This window comes from Camelus bactrianus, chromosome X, assembly GCF_048773025.1.
Source record: "Camelus bactrianus isolate YW-2024 breed Bactrian camel chromosome X, ASM4877302v1, whole genome shotgun sequence".
In the NCBI taxonomy this organism is placed as follows: domain Eukaryota; kingdom Metazoa; phylum Chordata; class Mammalia; order Artiodactyla; family Camelidae; genus Camelus; species Camelus bactrianus.
Genome location: NC_133575.1, coordinates 116,728,324 through 116,744,799, shown reverse-complemented (window position 1 = coordinate 116,744,799; position 16,476 = coordinate 116,728,324). Strand labels below are relative to the sequence as shown.

The window sequence follows — 16,476 nt, the reverse complement described above, 5'->3', positions numbered from 1 at the left end:
GAACCTCTCTCCAGCCAGGACCTTTGCACCGAGCTCTCCATGCCTACAGCCACCTAACCTGTTCACATTTCTGTGGGGATGTCCCAAACCTTGCTCAACCCCAACCATCCACTCCCCTGCCCCAGCCCCCTAAGCCCAGTTATGGCAGCACCATTCACCCAGCTCTCCCCGGCTCCTCCCTCTCCCTCACCAGCCCTTCTGATCCACCCGTCCTGCGGCTGAGGTTCTAACTGCCACCCTCTCTCATCTGGCGGAGGCAGGACAGAGCCTCTGGGCGGGTGCAAGGGTGCGAGGACAAAGGAGGCCCAGTGCTCCGCCATCGCCCACCTTACCCAGTAGTTCCAACTGTGGTGGGTGGCCAGTTTGTTCCACCTATAAAGTCGGGCAGGGAGTGCTGTGGTGGCCAGGAAGGCAGGAAAAAGGGGCGGTCCCCTCCTTGCATTTTTATGGCCACTTGGGAAGCAGGGCTCCCCCTCCACCCATCCGGACAAGCCGGGCCTCCCGGAGGGGCTCTGGCTACCTCGGGCCGCACAGGGTCCTCGATGCCCACGACAGCTATGCAGGTGAGGTCGCCCACCACCTCGTTTTCATTGTCCCAGTCGGGCTCCTGGGTGGCCAAGAAGTCCCGGTAGGCAATGCAGATGGTGCGGAGGCCATCACAAGCCATTGGCTCGATGATCTTCTTCACCATGTCGTCCCGGTCCCGAGGGCGGAATCCGCGCAGTTCGCCACTGCTGTTCAAGATGTTGGTGCACCTGGGGTGAGACAGGATGAGAGGAGCTGGCGCCAGAGAGTTGAGCCCTGCACCTGACACAGCAGAGGGGCTTCTCCAAGTGGGGAGGCACTTGGCTTGGGCGGGGCCTAACATGGTACCCGCCCTCCGCATTCATGTTCTTCCTGGGACCTCAGCATGTGACCTTATTTGGAAAGAGGTTGTTGCAAAGTTAAGAAGAGGCCCTTGGTCCAATGACTGATGTCTTTATAAAGAGAGAAGAGGACACACAGAGACACAGACACAGGGACAAGGCCACGTGATGATGGAGGCAGAGACCGGAGAGCTGGATCTATGAGCCAAGGAAGGCCAAGAGCCGCCAGCCACCACCAGAGTGGGAAGAGACAAGGAAGGGTTCGGAGGGAGCACAGCCCTGGGATTGAGGGCAAGAGGTGGAACATGAGCAAAACTGAGTGCCATGGGGCCGGGCGGCGGCGAGGCAACAGCCACAGAGGGGCCAGGCCGGGGAGGGCTGGCAGGACTCCGATGGAGAAGAGGACGGAGCAAAGGAACCGCAGGCTGCAGAGGCCAGTGTGGCAGAGGGACGGACAGGGCCCCGAACAGGCTGGTGAAGAAAGACGGGAACTTACCGTGGAGGCCAGTGGAGGAGGTGGCCTTTGCCCTGGGCTGGGGAGGCTGCACCTGGGCAGACTTTCGGGGAAAAGCATTTTGGATGGGGAGCCAGGTGGGTGGGAGAGAGCATATGGGGGCTGCTGTAGTACTGGGGAAGAGAGATGACAAGGCCAAGGGGAGGTGTGAAGGCTGAGCAGGCTTGTGGGGTGGGGCACTGGACGTGGACCTGCGTGCCGCCTGCCTCCATTTTTCTAACAGCTCTGCTGAGATATAATTCACAGAGCACATGATTCACCCATTGAAAACCTACAAGGCAACGGCTTTCAGTACATTCACAGTCATGCTACAACCACCAAAGGCAACTTTAGAACATTCTCATCACCTCTAAAAGGAACCCCACGCAAGCAACAAAAGAGAAACAGAGATAAACTGGACTTCACCATTGGAAAACATTTGTGCATCCAAGGACGAATCAAGAGAGTGAAGAAAGAAATCTCTCAAGAGAGTGAAAAGATGACAGCCTACAGAATGGGAGAAAACACTTCCAAATCAGGTACGTGTTAAGAGTCCAGTATTCAGAACATACAGAGAGCTCTTACAGCTTAACAGTAAAACGACTAACAACTCACGTCAAAGACGGGCAAAGGCTGGAGCAGATACTCCTCCAAAGAAGAGAAACAAATGGCCAGTAAGCTCATGAAAAGGCATCAACATCACTAGCCATCTGCAAAATGCACATCAAACCCACCGTGAGACCCCACTTTACATCCACTGTCGTCATTATAATAAAACCCAGATAACAACACATGTTGGTGAAGATGAGGAGTTGGAACCGTCCTGCACTGCTGGTGGGAATGTAGCATGGGGCAGCCCCTGTGGAAAACAGTTTGGTGTCCCTCAAAAACTTAAACATGGAATTACCATACAGCCTGGCAATTTTATTCTCAGGAATATACCCATGAGAACTGAAAACATGTGTTCAAGCAAAAACTTACATGTGAATGTTCAGAGCGGCATGATTCACAGTAGCCCAAAGGTGGGAACAACCCAAGTGTCTGTCAGTGGATGACTGGCTAAACAGAATGTGGTCCAGCCATACAATAGAACATTATTCAGCCACAAAAAGGAAGGAAGCCCTGGGACAACTTGGATGAACCTTGAAAACGTGAGGCTCAGTGAAGGAAGCCAGGTGCAATGACCACATACTGTATGATTCCAGAAATGTCCAGAACAGGTGAATCCAGAGACATAAACCAGACGGGTGGCTGCCAGAGGCTGGGCAGTGGGGAGGGGGGTGCCTGCTTTGTGGGCACGGGATCTCCTTTGTGGTGATGAACTTGTTCTGGGACTGGATGGCAGTGATGGTGCACAACCTTGTGAATGTCGCTGAATGTCACTTTATGCCACTGAACTGCCCACTTTAAAGTGATTAAAATGGCCAATTTTACATCATGTCTATTCTACCCTTTAGCTAGCCCCTAGCCCCTGGCGTCCCCAGCCCCAGGCTCGGTACTGCCGTCCACTCACTTTTTCAGCAGGATCTCTGAGGCACCCTTGCTGAAGAGGCGGAAGCCGCCGTCAGGTGTGCGGATGACTGTGCTCATGGACTTTCGGACCGAGTTGAAGGTGTACACCTTGTAAAGCTTCTCTTCAGGAATCTGCTCCCGCACAGGCTGGAAGTCCCGCTTCAGGTCCAGGACGAAGCCCAGCAGGGCGCACTCCGTCTTGTTGCCCACTTGGCGTGGGAGGGCGCCCTCCTTCTCTGGAGGCTGCAAGGTGAGGAGAACCAGCATGGCCCCGGGGACCCAAGGCTACCCCCTTGCTGTCCCTGGGGCTCTGGCCCAGCCTCGGCCACCACGTCTTTTGGGGGTGGAGGCAGGGAGCCAGGCAGGTCTCCAGCCCGGACTCGACCAGGAGGTTTCCCACAATGCACCAGGCTGGGAAGTGTTCTAGAACCTGCAAGCCCTGCCCAGCGTCCAGGGATGAGGAGGGTGACCAGCACCCTGGAAATGACTGTAGCTCTGGGTGAAAGTTCTTAAGAGAGCTTAGTGAGCCTGTGGTGATAGTTCAGGCCGTGGCTTGGCCAGGCCCCCTCCCCCATCGCATCCCCACCTCGGCCCGCCTGCCGCTCACTCCCGGCTCACTAGAATCTTGGTGGTGTAGGCACTGTTGATAGAGATGGCGTGGACCAGGAGATCGAGGATCTTGGGGGTCAGGGCACTGGGGGCCGGAACCTCTTTGTAGTGGGTGTCTCCGAGGTAGGACTGGACCACGGTCATACGGTTGGTGGTGAGCGTGCCCGTCTTGTCTGAGCAGATGGCCGTGGCATTGCCCATGGTCTCGCAGGCGTCCAGGTGGCGGACCAGGTTGTTGTCCCTCATCATTTTCTGGAAAGGGCACAGATGGAAGCTTGGGTAGCCAGCTGCCCTGGGGGCAGGGATTGGCCCACGGGGTGGGGGAGCAAGAGGTCATCAATACAGCATCACGTATGATTGTGCTTGGCCCAGCCAGCTCTCCGAGCAGCACTAACAGCCCGGGGAGCCTCGGTCAGCAGGCACGCACCCCCACCACTGGGCCGACAGCAGTGCCCAAGGGTACAGCTTGGAAAGGGAGCAGGGTGGCGGGCAAAGCTAGGCAGCAGGCTATAAGGTGTAAGGGCTCTCATCAGACAGTCCAAGCAGTGGAATCTGGGCAGCTGCTCTCCCTGGAGCTCCACTGGGGCCTCCCCACTGCCCAGGATGATGTCACAGACCCCTCTTCGGTCACCTACAGGCCCCGTGGCTTCCCTGCCCACCCGATCTCTGCCATGCTCTGCCCAGTGTCTCCCAGTGGTCACCCTTCCTCTCTGTTCCCACCTCAACTCCCTTCCCCCTCAGTACTCCCGCCCTCATCCTGCAGGAGCCAGCTCATCTCATTGTTCCCAGGAAGCCGGGTGGGGAATGGTGTCCAAGCCCGGCTCTGTGTCCCTGCTCAGCCTTCCCACTCTTCCCTGAGTGACCCCAAACTTTATCTGGTCCTCATTTCTTACAAGTTGCTTAACGGCTTTGTGCCCCAGTTCCTGGGTCTGTATCCCAGTATCAAAGGATTCTTATTCCTATTGTGTTTATTACCTTGACAGAGTAAGCTAAGGAGATGGTAACAGCAAGAGGCAAGCCCTCTGGGACAGCCACAACCAGCACAGTGACCCCGATGATGAAGAACTTGACGAAGTACTGCACGTAGACGGGCGTGCACTCTGCCAGCCACACCCGGCCGTCCACGACGAAAGTCTCGATCACAAAGTAGAGGACCAGGATGATGACGGTGATGGCGGACATCACCAGCCCTGCCCAGCCATGATAGAGGCCACAGAGGGTGAAGGCAGGAAGCGGGGTCAGCAGGGGGCGAGGGAGGGAGAGAGCAAGAGGGAAGAGGTGAGGGACGCTGTGGCCAGCATTAGCTTGAACCCAGGTCAGAGGAGGTGCTCCCTGTCCTTAGCCTGACAGAGGGTTACTATCCATACTCACCCACTGGGGCTGAACCTGGCCCTGAAGGCCGTCACCTACCCCGGGCCTGGCCTCTTGCTGCCTGGCCCGCACGCCCGTCACATCCCTTCCCTACGTGTTCTCCATGACCCAGCATCATGTCCCGGAGCCCAGTGCCCTCCACGCCTGTCGGTGGCCCCAGGGCCGCCCCCTCGGTGCCCCCTACCTGCTTTCCCGATCTGCACGGCCAGTTTGGTGAGCTTTCCCTGAAGGACTGACTTCTCCTTCTTGGGCACACTGGCTTTCTTCTTCTCCCGCTCCTCCATCTCCCCGCCTTCCGCGCTCTTCAGGGGCTGCATTTCCATGGCAACGGCCCCATCCTGCTTCTTAGCTGCACACAGAGGAACCCCACAGCCAAGGTTAGGGCCTGGCGGCTGGGGTGACAGCTACAAGGGGCTTTCAGAGGGAAAGACATGCCACACCATCCAAGAGGAAATGAGGGCTTTGTCCTCTCCCTCCTGTCCTGTCAGCCCAGGCCCTCCTGAGGTGGGCAGTGGCTCCGGCGCTGTCCTGAGCAGGACAGAGATGGTTCTCTTGGAGCCTCACAGGGAAAGAGGGCACAGACACAAGCACCAGTGACTTGGGCACACAGACAGCGTGGCCAGTCCTATAACCCAAATCTCAATACCTGAAAGCATAGGTCTGGGGCCCATGGAACGTTCCAGAACCCTGAGCTGACTCATTGGCCCACTGGTGTCCAAGCCACATCCCTGCTCCCCTCAGGGAGGCCCAGGAGTCCCTGCACTCTCCTCCTCTGCTCTTGCTCGGGCTGTCTCTTCTCTTGCCCGCCCCTTGAGTAGACATGTCAGGGCCTGGGCTCACCCCATGCACCCTCCTCAGCCCACTCCCCATTTGCCAGTGGGCAAGCATTGCACCTCTCTCTCTTCATGCAGCCTTCACTACTCCTCCCTAGCTGCCTCTCCCCCTCACAGCTCCCCTGGTGGGCCCTCCTGTGGTGGTGGTGTGTCCCCCACCCTGCCTCTGTCCCCTCCGTCACCTCACGCACACCATGGCCTGCCGGGCCTCCAACTACACTGCCCTGCGTAATTTTCTCCATCCCCTACCTGGAGGGGACACTCAACCCTGCCACTCGTCCTTGTCCCCACCCAATGGGGTTCCTGGTGCCTCTGCAAGCCTCCTGTGTCAGCTGCCCCCTCTTGTTCCCATCTGCCCACCCACCCCTTCTCCCCTGAGACCACTCACCGACAGCTGCTGCTTGCCACAGCCTCAGGCCACAGCTTCAGCAGCACTCAAAGCCCCACTCAGCTGGGCTACTATAGCCTCTACCTGCCAACTGGCAGTCTGTGCTCCAGCCGAGACCCCGGCCCCTGGGGCAAGTTGCCCTTCCTGAGCCTCAGTCTCGGCCCCAGGGTGCCGGCTCACGGGCCAACTCTGCTGCGTCCAGCAGGGTCTGCAGACAGGCTGCCCCACCCCACTCACCTGACCTCTTGGTGCTGCTCCTGCAACTGAGGCGGGCGGCCCCCCACCCCGTGCCGTCCCCTCTGCCCCCCACCCTGAGCACAGGGCGCGCATTACCTTTGGTCTGGCTACTCTCCATCGCCCCATCCTGTTGCTTGCCTACAACGGAAGAGGAATGACAGACACGGAGACTTGAGAACACCCACGTGGCCCTGGCACATGCACGTGGACACACACACAGGACAGCAGGGCACAGACAGTGCAGCCAGCGAGCACAGGGAAAGGGGGGAGAGAGAGGAAAGAGGGCCCTTTGCCACCTCCCGGCAAGTGGGGGCCACAAGCACGCTGGGCTTCCCATTGGCCTTGTCCCTAGCCCTCCAGCGAACCCCTGAAGCCAGTCCTGGACAGACCCTGGGTCACGTGTGGCTGGCAGTGGGAGGTTTCTGGAAGGGCCACCACCATGAGTAATGAGAACTGCCAGGTGTCCGGTCCCAGCTCCGCTGCCTTAAGCAGGGACCCCTGGTCAGGATGTGCAGTCCCCGCAGAACCACCGCGAGGGGTTTACCTAGGTGGTTCCTAACCCCTGGCGGTCTAGAGATGAGCTTTCTGGGCAGCACGGCCGGCGGTTGGCTCTGGGTGCGCTTTAGAGGAATGAGGGAGCCAGACTCTAGGGATCTGCCAGGCTCAGAGCGCTGGCTGGGCACTGGGCACCTAGGGCACTGGATGGGGAGGGAGTGGCAGGGCCACGGGACGGGCTGGGCTCCAGGCGGACCTGTGCCGGGACTCCTTCAAGCTAGTGCTCGGGCACCACAAAGCCTGTGGCTTGGTGCTCAGGATGATGGCAGTGACTGCTTCCCAAGGCCAAGGTCAACAGTGCTGGCCGTGTTTCTGGCTTCCAAAGCCAGGAAGGACTGCAACCCTGGGAGGGTCCAGGAGACCCGACAGGTGAGGGGCCTGGGAAAGCAGTTTGAGCAGCTCTCCCGAGGGCCACATACGCATTGGCAGATGACCACCACGGGGCAGGAAGCTGGCTTGTCAGCCACCACCCGGCAGCTCATGTCACTCAGGATCCAGGAACACAGATGGGGGCCAGGCAGCTCCCAGACAGGGGGCCTGGTCTGGGGGCCCAAGGGAGGAGGGAGAGGCCCCCTCAGCCCCAGTAGGGTGTGGATTTGGCCCTGTAGAGGTGGTTCGAAGGTGAAGGACACTTCCAGGGTGAGGAGGGGAGACACCTGCAGACACAGGGTGACAATACAGCACAGTGAGAGGGTGTTGCCAGAGGAGGGCTGGGCCTGGCCTGAAAAGAGGAGGAAGGGTAAGAGGCCACCCCAAGGAGAAGGATGACTAGGAAAGGCCAAAAGGCAAGAAATAGGTGGGGGTGGGCAGCAGTGCCCCTTGGGTGCAGGGAGCGTTGAGCCCTTAGACAAGGATCAGGAGGCGGTGAGGGCGAGGGTTGGAGCAAGAGGGAGACACTGGGCGTGGCCACTTTCCTCTTTCTACAGGGGCCCGCGGCCTCGGGCAGAGACCTTGGTGAGGGGTCGTGGGTGCCTGGTCAGCTCTGCTCCCTGTCCAGGGCCCCTCAGGGTCCCCTCATTCCAGGAAGCCGGCTGGTGGGGCGCCTCCTCTGACTCACAAGTAGCGCAGCAAGGGGGAGAGAGGGGCCCGGGCTGGGGGCTGGGGAGGGGGAGGAGGGCTCTTGTCAAGGTTGGAGAGGATGGGCCTAGGACCAAGTCCTGAAGGGCACTGACATTTAAGGGACCTGGAGGGAGGAGAGGAGCCTGGAAAGGAATGTGGAGGGGCGCCCTGACAGCCAGCCATCAGGGTGTCGCTGGAGGGCCACCAGGGACTCCAGTCCCGCCCAGACGAGGCCAGGGCCTGCCTACCCACCCACTTGCCCTCCGGTGGGCCCCAGGGTGCTCACTGCAGAGACACTGGGCTGAGCCCTGCAGGGAAGAGGCGTTGGTGTGGCAAAGGTAGACAAGGGTCCACCGGTGCTGGCAGGCTGTGAGGGGCAGGCCTGGCCAGCCAGGAGCAGGGAGAAGCCCTTGCCGAGAAGCTGGGCCCAGGCTGCTAGGAGATGGTGCCCATGGAAGCTTCTAGGCCACAGTGACTCATCCATCTCCTCCCTCCACCGCCTCCAGCAGCACGGTGGCCCAGGGCTGGGGACACTAGTGCCTCCTTCCTGATGTTGATCTGTCCCTGTGTTGCTGGGGCTGGCAGACCGATCCCACCTGCTCTCCAGGTGACTGACTGAGGTGGAGCTGGTGACCGGCATCCCTCCATCCCCTGCTCAGCTCAGCAGCCCTGGCGTCTCACTGCCCCTTCTAGCGGGCCCAGGGGGTTCACTCAGAGGTCAAGTGTGCAGCTAGAAAACATCATCCCTCACTTGGTGTGATCACAGGAGTGGCCTGAGGGGAGACCCAGGTCAGAGCAAGGTGAGTTGGGAACAGATGCAGGCCTGAGACATGGAAGGGAATGGGGTCTTGATGGGGAGGGGCTGGGGGGAGGTCAGGGTCAGCTCTGTAGCTTTGTAAGCCTTGTTCCAAGGACTGGAGGGCCGCTGGCCATGCTGGGGCTCAGAGCAGTGGCAAAAGGAGGCAGCAGGATAGCTATGTGCCAGGGAGGCCAGGGTGGACACAGAGCTGGACTCTTGGAAGCCACCTGTCCCTCTGCACTGCTCTCCCTTGGAGGGAGAACCCACCCCATCTCAGCTTCCTCTAGCCCGGGATGTCCCTTCCGTTTGGGAGCCCTCCACCTCTGGCCATGTGACCTGCATTTCCCCAGCTGCTGTGCTGGCCTGGGACCCTCAGCACCTCACCGAGGGTGGGCACGAGACCCCGGCAGCACTCTCCCAAGCCAGGGTGGCTGGTCCCTGTCCCTCCAGCCCCATTTCTACCCAGGCAGGCCACTCTGCATACCCTAGCACCCACATCCCAAAACCTTTCAGGAAGGGCCATGTGAGGGAAGCTGCCCTTACACAGAACTGGGGGCCCCCAACCTGCCGGCTTTGAGGCAAAGACCCCAAAAGAAGAATCTCCAGAAGGAATCAGAAGACAGGGTATGGCCTCCCGCCCCCCTCGAGGTCTGGTTCTCCCCAAAGCCGGAGACAGGGATGAGGCCAGTGAGGGATAGCCAGCGGCAGGTGTAGAAGAAAGAGCGGGTTTTTACAACATCAAGGGTGAACCCTAATGTAAACTATGCACTTTGGTTGATAATAATGTGCCCATGTTGGTTCATCAATTGTACCAAGTATGCCACACTGATGAGGGATGTTGAGGGTAGGGGAGTATATATGTGTGGGTGGGGAGGGCTATGTGCTAACTCTGTATTTTCTGCTCAGTTCTGTTCTGAACCTGAAACTGCTCTAAAAGAATAAAGTCTATTCATTATAAACAAACAAACAAACAAACATACATCAGTGATTGAAAAAAAAAAGAAAGAAAGAGTGGGCTGCACAGGAAGGCCAGCCCCACCCCCGCTCCAGGACTGGAGGTCAGGGCGCCTACCTTTCTTATCCTTCTTCTCCTCCTCCTCTCCACCAGCTCCAAGCAAGGTAAAGATGATGCCTGTCTGGGAGTTCACGCCAACAGCTGTCACCACCATTCTTCCAGAGCCTTCCATGACATGAGTGCCTGGCCCAGCAACACAGAGAGACCAAGACAGAGATTTGCACTGCTAGGTGGGACGCAGTCTCAGCACCTCCATGTTTCCTCCTGGGAATCTCAGAGGTAGGCACCCAGCGTCCCCCTCCCCTCTGGGCTCAGCCCGTGCCCTGAGGCCTCACCCGAGAGCAGCATGGGGTCTTTGTCCGCTGACTTGCGCACGTGGTCCGACTCGCCCGTCAGGGAGCTCTCATCAATCTTGAGGTCGTTGCCCTGGATGAGCACTCCATCGGCAGGCAGCAGGTCCCCTAAGTTGGGCCAGCACAGATTGTGGATCCAGGTGGCCCTTGTCTGTGCCACCTCTAACCTCCCCCAGAGAAGACCCATCTTGTCCTTTCTGGGGGGACCCACTCACCCCAGCTCCCAGGGATGGGGACAACAAAGATGTTGGGGGAAGCCCTCGACAGGCCTTGGGGACAGCCTGCTTCTGGGGCTCTGAACCTCTGACTCTCTCCCTCTTAGCTCTGCCTCCTGCCCAGTCTCCGGCCTTCAGGCCCCCGCAGGTGAGGCACACTCACTCCTGGGGAGAAGTTAGTGGTGGTGGTGGGGCTCCTCTGGCCCATCCTCCCCCTGAAATGGGAGCTGAGCTTCCTTCACAGGGTGGGTGACAATGGGCGAGCTCACCATACTTGACCTGGGCAATGTCCCCGACCACCAGCGCGGCCACGGGGACCTGGAGGAGCTGCCCATTCCGGATGACGGTGAACTTCTGCTCCTGCTCGATGCGGCTCTGCAGGCCCCGGAACTGCTTCTCCTTGCTCCAGTCGTTGAAGGCCGTGACCAGGACCACACAGATGACAGACAGCAGGATGGCGGCCCCTTCGATCCAGCCAGCCTCGGCCTCCCCTTCGTCTTCTGCCCCAGCTGACACGTTCCCGCACGCTGCGGGAGGAGAAGGGAAGCACAGAGGTGGCTGAGGAGGGCTTCAGCTGGCTCCTTCCTGCTATTGGGACCCGGTTGCCCTGTGACCCTTCCTGTCTCAGGGCCCACACCTCCCCTCCTGCTAGCCCAACTATGCTGCCGCCCTTGCCCCGCCCCCTGCCAGCTCTGGCTCCCCACCTTCGCTCTCCTCTCCAGGGGGCGCATAGAATGAGAGGCCCAGGGATACGATGGCGGCCACCTCCAGGATGATGAGGGTCACATCCTGCAGGGCCTCCCACACCAGCTGTAGGAAGGTCTTGGGCTGCTTGGGAGGGATGAAGTTTTGCCCGTAGATCTGCCTGCGCTTCTCCAAGTCGTTGGTGTTGTCGGCCAGGCCTGCATGGTGCGGGGACATAGAGCAGAGGCACAGAGGCAGAGGATGGGACAGGCTGGCCCTGCCGCTCCTGCTCCCTTCTCCATGCCTGTCTTTCACTCTAGACTGAGAGCTCTCGCAAGGCGGGACTGCACTAGCCTGGCACCTGGATGGAGCCTTTCTGCAAACCCTGGGGTCAGCTGCCTGGACCACACAGGTGCACAAACACATGATAATGCAGAGCCCCAAGCAGGAGGAAGGGCTGGACTATCCTCCTGATCTGCCCAGGGAGGTCTAGGAACAACAGCCCCCTCTGCATCCCTGAGCAGCTGCTCTGCGGGGGCTGGGAGGGAGGGCGGGCCTGGTTGATGCAGGGGCTCAGAACCAACGCCCACAAAGGGGCCAGCCCCAGCATTTGGAAGCTGGGCCCTGACTTCTTATTCTTGGGACAACCCGCCTCCTACCCAGGCCTGTACCAAGGCCTCTGGGTCTCTGCTTCGACAGTATGAATGTCCTCAGGCCTGAAGGTACCAAAAGCTTCCATGTGGGACTGGCATCCGGGTCAGTGCCTCCCAAGGCCAGGTATCCACTTGGCCATCTTCCCCAGAGGCAGGCAATGGGGCGACACAATGCCCTGGTCCCACCCTCAGCCCACAGGATTCTGCTTCCTTCCAGGCCCATCCCCAGGACTCCCCCTGCCCACTGGCTTCTCTGCCCCCAGTTGCCCAGCCCCACACTGACACCTAGTGCCCTGAGTAGCTGCAACACCTGTGGTCTCTTGAGGGGTTGGGGGTGGGGGTGGGGGAAGGGGCAGCCAGAAGGGCCCAGATCCCAGCCACACAAGACCGGGCCCCTGATGACTTGAGAACAAGAAAGTGCTAAGTGTGGTGCAGAAGGAGCTGGAAGGAAGGAGGGCGGGTGTGTACTGGGCAGGGAAGGGCGGCTTTGGGGGAACAAGGGGAAGGGGAGAGACCCCTTTGAGGGGAAGGAATGACAAGAACAAAAGCTCACAGCTGCACCACCTGGGCACGTCCTCCGATTTAGGCCTTGACCTCACGCCGTCTTCCCCACACAGCTGTCCCTGCCTTTCTTCCCCGGCCTCGCTGTGTCTGCGCCCCGCCACGGCTCAAGTTTCTGGAGGACGTGGCCTCCCAGTTGGGTGTCTGGGAGAAGCTCAGGACCTAAGCTTGTAAGGGCTGGGGACCCAGTGAGGGCCCACACCCCACTCCTGACTAGAGCCTGTGTCCTTGACCTATTGGAGGTATGAAAAGGTGGGTAATTACTACGAGGGCCTTCAAACCCTGAGTCTCCCAGACATGCAGGGTATCCACTCCCCCTGCCCTGGGAAAAGACACTGTCTTGGAGTCCCCAGGAATGACAGAGACCCACTCCGCCCACTAGAGAGCCCGGGGCTGCTCGTCATACCTCCCGAGTCTGCATCCTGCCCGTCCTGGCCACAGGCCCAGCTTGTTCCAAGGAAAGCTGGGCCCTCAGGGTCCCTTCCCCAGGACCTCCGTCCTCCCCTCAGCCTGTCCCTTGGCTTTGCTTTGCCCTTGGTGCTGCGGCAACGCTTCGCTCTCCCTTGCCCTAGGCCAGCCCGAGGCCTTGGCTTTCCTGTGGGCTCGGGGGTCCGGATAGCTGCTGTGGCCGAAGCACTCATTGGGCGGGGGGGGGGGGGGAGGCGGGGGCAGCTGCAGCCCCTCTGGTTCTGAGCAAGTGCTGGTCCAGCAGGCCCCTGAGGTGGCCCAGGTCCAGGGTGCAGGGGCAGCAGTCGGCTGGTTGGCATGGACATAGATGGGCACTGTGCCCAGAGCAGAGGCCAGATGCCATCAGAATTGCATTAGGACCTCATCGGGCGGCTCTTGGCTAACCTGCCCCTCCTTTTCAAGACTGCCAGTGGGGCACACACAGGGGCAGGGCTGGGGCCCAGGTCCCCCTAAGCTTGGCCTAAGACCCAAGTTCCCTGGCTTCTGGAACCCTCTTGGATCACTAAAAAGGTGGAGATCATGGGTGCGCTTATTGCCAGGAGAAGACAAAGTCCCCTGCTCCCCAAAGCACGCACCCCCCGACCCCCTCGCCCACCCCAGAGTGCCACTTTGCTGGCACCCCCAAGTCTGACCACCTTGCCAGGGTGTTGGCGTGGGGCCTGGGGCGCAACTAAGCCAGCTCCTCCAGGAGTTCAAGCCATTGTGTCTGAGCAGGAGCAGGAGTGGTCGGGTGAGAACTCGGGGTCCTTGAGGGCTCCCAGGGCCAGAGAGGGGAGGGTGGTCCTCGCAGCACTCCTTCTGTGGGACGCAGACTGGCCCAGCGGGCTCCCTCAGTTGGGGCTGGGCCACCCACCCGGGCACCTGCCTGTCCTCACGCCTGTCCCTCCACAGGCACCGGGTGAGCGCCACAGCCACTGGGGCAGAAGCGGGGCGTTCCCAGGGGCCTTGACATTTTAAATATTTAACAAGGCCTGACAGGCAGAGGGAAGAGCTGCCAGCTGAAGCCCATCTGCTTGCTTTTATCTGGGAGAGACCAGAGCCCTCGTGGCTAAATGGCCCTCTACCCCAGCCTCCCCTCCCCCAGCCCCAGTCCCGGGGTGGGGGGGCAAGGAGGAGGGAAGGAGAGACATCCTCTGGCCCTGGGCCAAGCCATCTGCCCTGGTCACACACCCGCGCCAGGTTGGGTCCCTTTAGAGCACAAAGCAGGAGAGACCCAGGTGGTCCCTCCGCGTTCCTGACCTGGCCGAGTGGGTGCCCTCTCATCCGGCCTTGGGGCCACCTCCCCTGGGGGACGCACTTCCTCTCCCCACTCCAGCCCAGGTGTCACCTGCAAACAGATGGGGCCAGGGGGCAAGAGACACAGGTGGTGGCCAGGGCCCTGGGTGGACGAAGGTGTGACGGCCGAGACAGGAGTTTAGATCAATCAGTGCTCGCCGGGAACAGGCCTGGCACCAAGCTGGGACAGCCCCAGCAGCCCTGCCAGGGAGACGCCAGGGGGCCAGAAAACGCTTCAGCTCGTGCAATCTGGGGCCAAGCCTGGCTCCCGGTGGTCCTGGCCTGCCAGAAGGCCCAATAGACAGGACTGGGGAAGGCTGGTGCAGGGCAGGAGAAAAGAGCCACTGGCCTCCACCCACAGAACCTTCTGGAGGACACAACCCAGGCTCCCTAGTGGCTCCCTGCAGCAGAACTCTTCAGGGCTGTACTGCCTCAGAATTTGACCTCTACCCCCACTCCCGACCCAGAGAGCACAAACCCCACACCCTTTCCTCCACTTCCCAACTGGACAAAGGACTGAGCACATGGGGGACTGGGAATCACTCAGTCAGGGACAGCCCCTCTCGCTTTTTGGAAGAGCTTCTAGGGTTTCAGTTTGGGGCCCATTCCGTTGCCTGCACTGATGCGGTGCTATCTTCTCCCTTCCTCTGGTCTGTTGCTAGATTTCTACGTAATCCAAAGAGGAGATGCGAGTGGGAATTGCTGGTGGTGGAGGGTCAGGCTCAAGTGCAGGGGCTCAGGCTGACTCGGCCTGCCCTGGGGGTAGGGACTGTTTGCAGGGAGGAGTGCCGGGTGGCACACGGCCCGGCACCCCTGGCACACACGTGGCCCGTGCGGGGGCTCTGCAGCCAACTTACCCTCTGTGGGCGAGGTCTTCAGCCTCCTGCAGAGCCCGCTGACATCCCCGTAGGCTTCCTGGACTTTCTGCAGCGCCTCAGCCCCTCGGAGCTCCATGAGGGAGCGCAGCTCAGCCAGCGTGCACCCAAAGCCACCTGCATGGGGGGCCTCCCGCAACTGCTGTGGCTTGGGGTGGAACTCGATGGAACTGTTGGCAACGTCACCCATCCTGCCTGTTTCCCAGGAGGGGAGAGCGTTCTCGCAGGTGCGGCGTCAGCTAGGGACAGGCAGCCACCTGAGGTCCCGGGGCCTGAATGAGGTGTGGTGGACGCGATGGCAGCCGGGAAGTGGCCAAGCACAGACACCTGGGGAGAAGGAGGGGAGAAGAAGCCAGGGTCGCAGTTGAGAAAAAACCAAGGTTCGCTTTTCTGGAACATTCTCTGCAAATCTGCACTCAGTCCAAGCCATGACTCACTGAGTACAACATTCCCCTCCCAGGCCGGGCCAGTGGCCCTCAGGCTTCACCAGGCTCCCCTGCCAGGGGACCCCACGGTCCTGCCCGCCAGGAGCGCCCAGGCCTGGAGGACTTGTCCACGTGGGGAAGGAGGACATGTTGGAGCCTCCTACTGCGATCCCGCTGCACCAACACTAGCCAACCTGGGATGTAGAGGTGCTCACTGCCCCCCCGAATCTATTTCGGAACCCATATTGAAGCAAGGGCCATGTCTTGGGATTGAATAGTGCGGGTCTGGCCTGGGCACGGATGGATAATCTGTGCCCCCATCCTACCGCGAGCTTTTCTCTCTCGTTTGCTCCCTCCCGTTCCTGCTCTTGCCTGATTAAGACTTGCGGTGTGCAGCCGGCATGCTATAAATCCCCGTGGCAGTGGTCCTCCGGCGTGGCCTCTGCGGCTGGAGGTTTCAGGCCCAGGGCTGCACAGGGGTCCAGGGAGCATGGACAGATCCAGTTGGGCGCTAGGTCAAGGCTTAGCACACAGAATGTCTCTGCTGCCCTGAGAGTACCTGGGGACCGGGCAAGGAAGGGAGGAGGAGGGGAGGATAAAAGGAGAGGGGAGGGAGAGAAGGAGGGGAAGGGAAGAAAGGAAGGGAAGGAGTGGAAGGGGAGGGGTAGAGCAGAAAGCCAAGAGCAGCCACAGGTCACTGGTGATGTCTCCATTGCCCTGTCCCACAGCTGGATGCCACCCACTCCCCTCCACACCTTTCTGCCCTCCAGATAACCAAGGAAGGTGCTGGGGTCGCCTAACATTAGCAGCAGCTGGCCAAGTCCTGGCCACATGGCCTTGCCTCCACTGTGGAGCATCACGAAGCTGTCAACCCTCTCACTGTCCCCACGCTCTGCCACTGCCACCCCCACCCACCCAAGGAACCACTGGCACCCTAGCTGCACCTTCACAGAGTCTAGTGGTGGGGACCACGGTGGCTGCTGGACAGCTCTGTCCTGGGCCCCTGGCTTCTCCTGCTGCTCTCTCCCTACCTCTCCTTCCCAGCTTGCAGCCGGTGCCTGAGTGGCAGCATCCCCCAAGGCCATGTGCTAAGCTCCCAGGACCAAACTAGTCTCCATGCACATGGCCTTGGCCTTCACACTGGCAAAGAAGTCTCCTGGCAACATGGCTTATTTGGGCCCGATCCCTCACCTCTGGGGAAGCTCCTGGCCCAGAAGGATCCCCTTGGAA

The 16,476-nt window shown here is 60.3% G+C and overlaps 1 protein-coding gene across 3 annotated transcripts in view; it reads right to left on the bottom strand.

Moving 5' to 3' along the window:
• The window catches only part of ATP2B3 (ATPase plasma membrane Ca2+ transporting 3), a 67,829-nt gene that overhangs the window by 29,577 nt on the left and 21,776 nt on the right, over positions 1-16,476 (bottom strand). For all 3 annotated transcript variants that reach the window (XM_074360071.1, XM_074360072.1, XM_074360073.1), the window contains exons 3-14: positions 15,619-15,805; positions 14,804-15,148; positions 11,010-11,207; positions 10,575-10,832; positions 10,073-10,198; positions 9,795-9,920; positions 6,406-6,447; positions 5,036-5,200; positions 4,456-4,670; positions 3,490-3,732; positions 2,873-3,114; positions 521-755 (exon numbers count right to left, since the gene is read on the bottom strand). In XM_074360071.1, the coding sequence (XP_074216172.1) occupies positions 521-755; positions 2,873-3,114; positions 3,490-3,732; positions 4,456-4,670; positions 5,036-5,200; positions 6,406-6,447; positions 9,795-9,920; positions 10,073-10,198; positions 10,575-10,832; positions 11,010-11,207; positions 14,804-15,011 (2,058 nt within the window). In that variant the 5' untranslated portion in view covers positions 15,012-15,148; positions 15,619-15,805. The remainder of the gene's footprint in view (positions 1-520; positions 756-2,872; positions 3,115-3,489; positions 3,733-4,455; positions 4,671-5,035; positions 5,201-6,405; positions 6,448-9,794; positions 9,921-10,072; positions 10,199-10,574; positions 10,833-11,009; positions 11,208-14,803; positions 15,149-15,618; positions 15,806-16,476) is intronic.